Genomic DNA, 4,413 nt, shown 5'->3' on the forward strand with positions numbered 1-4,413 from the left:
AGGGCCCCGGCGCCCTCGCGCTCTCGCTGGCGACGCCGCATGCGGAGGCGCTGGCGGGCACAATGGTGGCGCGGCTGCTGCATGAAGAGCAAAGTGGGCAGCTTCTCCAGGAAGACGACCTTGACCCAGGGCGCCATGGTGTGCGTGGTGGGAGAGCGGTGGTGCACGTTGAGCACACATACGCTGGTGACGATGGAGAAGGTGACAAGCACCATGGTGAACATGAGGTACTTGCCCACGAGCGGCACGTCCAGGGAGGTGGGCGGCACGATCTTGGAGATGAGCAGCAGGAAGACGGTGAGCGCCAGCAGCACAGAGATGCACAGGGTCATCTTCTCGCCGCAGTCCGAGGGCAGGTAGAAGACCAGGATGGCCAGCGAGGTGATGAGCACGCACGGGATGATGAGGTTGATGGTGTAGAAGAGCGGCTTGCGGCGGATGATGAAGTCGTAGGTGATGTCCACATACGTGGAGTCGTCGGGGTTCTCGTTGCGCCGGCCCGGGAGGGCCACAATGTCCCACTCCCCGCTGGGTGTGAAGTCGTCCAGGCTGGCCACATCGCTCTTGAGCACCAGGTCGATCTCCGTACGGTCGTAGGTCCAGGAGCGGAACTTCATGGTGCAGTTCTGCTGGTCGAATGGGAAGTGCTTCACTTCAATCTTGCAGGCGCTCTTGTAGATGGCAGGTGGCAGCCAGAAAATGCTACCGTCGTAGGAGACCACCGCGTTGGAATAGAAGGACACCTCGTACATGCCATCCGCACTGCCAAGGGGTGGGCACAGTCAGTCCTGGCCTAAGCATTTCCCTGTCCCCACCCAACGACCCCCTGAGTGGGAGGAGAGGAGAGCCAGAGGAAGGTAGGAGGAGGGGCATCCAAGTCTGAGAGTAACCCTCGAGGAGTCCGGAGAAGTAGAGCCAGGGTTGAGCAAGAAGGGGATGCTGGTGGTATGACAGGTGGAGAGGTGGGAGGGGCATATCCATTACTTGTCACATATTGTGCAGGTTGGTTGTTTCTCATGAGGGTGGAGATGTTGGGGAAGGTGGGGAGACCAGAGTGAGCATCCCTAAGCAGTAAAGAAGGATAGGGGGAGGTAGGAGTGGAGTACGGTCCCATCAGTTGAGGGAAGTCATTTTGTACCTTAGAGGTTGGAGGGATTGCTGCAGGAGACAGGATAGAACCTGAGAACCTGGAGGAGAAACTGGGACCTTAAGGTTCTCTTCCCAGGCTTCCAGAAAAACGTATTCTTGAATCAGTTTAGGCACTGGGAGCTTCAATTTTTTAAATCCCTGCCAAAGCCCCTAACACTGGCAGTCCTGATTGACTGAGAAGGGGCTCGTCATGGTCCAAATCCCTGTGGCTGTCCACCCCGGACCTCACTTCCTGGGTCTGTCTCCTTGGCTACTGCCTGTCTACATATCTACCAATGAAAAGTCCCTTTTCTCACAGCATAAGCTTACTTCTCTTATTTTTACAAGCCTTCCTCCTTCACTGAGCACTCCCATGGTCCCCCTCAACCTTCCTTCCCTCCAGAGTCACCTACTTGTTGTACAGGACCACATCTGGGAGCCAGATGTGTTTGGAAGGGAGTCGAACTTTCTTCATATTGTCGAACTCCTCAGGCTTCCAGGTGAGGCGGTAGTCCTCCCACTCCTAGGAAAGGGAGAGAGGGAGGGAGGCAGCACCCACCCCTGCCTCAGGGAGGGACCCAAGGTCAAGGCAGGAGACAAGAGGGATCCCATATGGCCTGAAGGAGCTTTTAAAAGTCAGCTCCCTCCACTGTGACTTCTCTGCCCAACAAGTGTAGCTCATATGACACCTTCTCATTTCATTTGCACAACTAAGCCAACTTAGTACAATCTACACTTTACCAATGAGAAAGTGAATCTTGGAGTCTAATTAAAATCACAGAGCTGGTGAGTGGCCAAACTGAGATTCCAATTCAATTATTTAAGACTCCGAAATCTGTACCTTTCAAAGAAGGAGGATGGGGTGGGAAGACCACTAACCTGGGTCAACCAGACATTGGTGGTCATGATCTGCTCCCGCTCATGCTGCAAGGAAATATAGTTGCTGATGAGAAACCCCCTGCCCCCAGCCTCACACCAACTGTAGTCCTACCGCCACGACCCATGGTCCCTCCCACATTGGACACCAGAGGAGTAAACACTAACACTAACACATTCTAGCTGGGTTGACTTCAGTAGATGGGCAGAGAGTTTGGGACCACCACTCACCACACTGATGAGCTGGGCCAGTGATACCATCAGCTGTACTGTCACCAGTTCAGAGCCATTGGTGGCTGGACGGATAAGCTTGTTATAGCGGGAAGGATCCAGGAGATGTTCCACCAGTCGCTCCTCTGTGTCTGTACCCCATACCCCTGGACAAGGCGGGGGCAGGAAGTGAGTTAACATATCCTTATCTTACTCTTGGAAATGCAGGCACAGAGTTGGTGTTGCTCTGATTTTTCATTTCATTTTAATTAATTAATTTGAAAGATGGGGTCTAACTATGTGGGACATGTGGGACACTATGTGTCGATATGTGGGACAATCTAGTAGGCCCAACCAGAAGGCTATAGCTTCCTACTGCCCCATTCCTAAGGATACTGAAAAATGTTTAGGTTACTCTGTGAGGCGCAGATCAAGACCCTCATAGAGAAGCCCCTCACTGAGACCACTGACCAAAGAGTCCAAACAGAGATGTCCATACTAAGAACCCACTCCTCAAGGACTAGTGGAAACCTGCTCTTCCCTCAAAGTCTCAGAGGTGGTTTCAAAACACTTGAGGTTTCTGCTTCCATGGCTTTCCCAAGAAACACCTACAGTTCATGGGCCGTTTAGAGGGTAGTGAAAGGGGAACAATTATGTGTTCTTCCACACACCCTGCATTGTTGATCAGTGTGGGCAAATATCATAAGTGTCTGCACATGGGACCGTGGTCACGATACCATCCCACTCCCTTGCAGGCACTGGGTTGGCGTGGGACTGTAGGATGACCTGCACTGTGCATCAGGATGTACATTGAATCCTAAGCCCCATAATACAGAAGTCCACCCCGTGAGTTGGCAGCAGGGTAGTAAGCTCATTCCACTGCACATTCCCTTTGTACTTTCCCTTCCACACTCTCTATCCCCCTCTTTAGCTCTGCGAAAGCCCACTGCTCCCCAGCCCCTCAGAGAACTCCTCCATCTTTAGCCTGGCAGCTTCCTCCTTTCCAACTTCCAGTCTCATCCCACAAGAGAAGTCCCTTCCAGGACTGACCCTGGGGAGTGACCCAAATCAGGAGCCCAACGGGGGGACACATTGGGAAGTGATGGGAAGCCAAGGGAGAGGTCCTGGACCAGGCGGAATGTCACACAAAGTCAAATGACATCTCAGCCACTGTCAGTCAGCCCCTCTTCCATCAGAAAGCTGGGAAGAGACCCTTGCACCTGCCTCCCTGCCCCCGCCCCCACTGGCCAGGTGTCCATCTCTTCCTCGATCTCTTACTCCTTCGGTGGATACTCCTTTCCGTTCGGTCTTTCAAGTGCTCCCGCAGCACCAGGGGGCTCTCCCCTAAGGGTCAGCAGGCTCCGCACCTCCAGGGGCCCCCTCCCGCCTTCCAGGCCCCCAAGCGGGAGACCTGCGACGTCTGGGTCGTTGGCTGGGGTCTGCCGTCTTACCTGAGCACAGCCCGAGGAGGCCGAGGCTCCAGAGCAGCGCCGCGGGGCTGCAGCGCCGGGCCATGCCGCGGGCATACCTCGCCGCCTCGCCGGCAGCAGCTGGAGCGCGCGGCCGGCGGCAGGGCCCCGGGCGGGGCGCTGTCCGCGGTGCTGAAGCCGCGTCCGCGCCGCCCGCCGCTGGGCCCCGGCGGGGCGCGCCGTCTCCAGAGCTGCCGCGCCGGCTCCCGGAGGACGAGGGCCGCTCCCGCTGGCCCGGCCCGGCCCCGAGCCCTTCCGGCCGCTCTTCCCGGGAACACAATTGGCACCGCGAGGGGAGGAGCCTCCGCCCCGGAGGCGGAAGCGCCAGATCCCAGGGAAAAGGGGGTTCCTGGGTGGGCGGTGCGGACGGCCCGGCCTGGGCGGGGTGTGCGGGAGCTGGGAGAGGGTCCCACCGGGCGGTGCAGGAGCCTGAAGCCCCGGAGTCGGGTCAGGACCTGCAGAGGCCTGAGGGGCCTGGAGGCGGAGGGAAGGAGTGAGGCAAGTAGGTCAGGGCCCTCTTAGCGCGGCTGGAGAGGGAGCAGGGGAGCAGAGGACGGGGCGGAGACCGAGGGGTTCTGGGCTCCTGCCCTCCTTTCCTCCTACCGAAACCAACGGTCCTGCTCCCCAGGAAGGCTGAGGCTGCAGCAGAGAAAATGCATTTTAGGCCATTAGAGAAAGAGACGGGGAGAGGTGAATTCGCTGTCTTAAGAAAGCAAATAGCTTTGGCCTC

General features: G+C 57.0%; 1 protein-coding gene across 1 annotated transcript in view; it reads right to left on the bottom strand.

Annotated features, from left to right (window-relative positions):
- Positions 1-3,856, bottom strand: part of Chrnb2 (cholinergic receptor nicotinic beta 2 subunit) — a 12,743-nt gene extending 8,887 nt beyond the window's left edge. The window contains exons 1-5 of the mRNA XM_048814768.1: positions 3,666-3,856; positions 2,236-2,381; positions 2,008-2,052; positions 1,542-1,651; positions 15-762 (exon numbers count right to left, since the gene is read on the bottom strand). Of these exons, the coding sequence (XP_048670725.1) occupies positions 15-762; positions 1,542-1,651; positions 2,008-2,052; positions 2,236-2,381; positions 3,666-3,729 (1,113 nt within the window). The 5' untranslated portion in view covers positions 3,730-3,856. The remainder of the gene's footprint in view (positions 1-14; positions 763-1,541; positions 1,652-2,007; positions 2,053-2,235; positions 2,382-3,665) is intronic.
- Positions 3,857-4,413: the final 557 nt, after the last annotated feature.

The sequence above is a fragment of the Marmota marmota genome, unplaced genomic scaffold, assembly GCF_001458135.2.
Source record: "Marmota marmota marmota unplaced genomic scaffold, marMar, whole genome shotgun sequence".
NCBI lineage: Eukaryota > Metazoa > Chordata > Mammalia > Rodentia > Sciuridae > Marmota > Marmota marmota.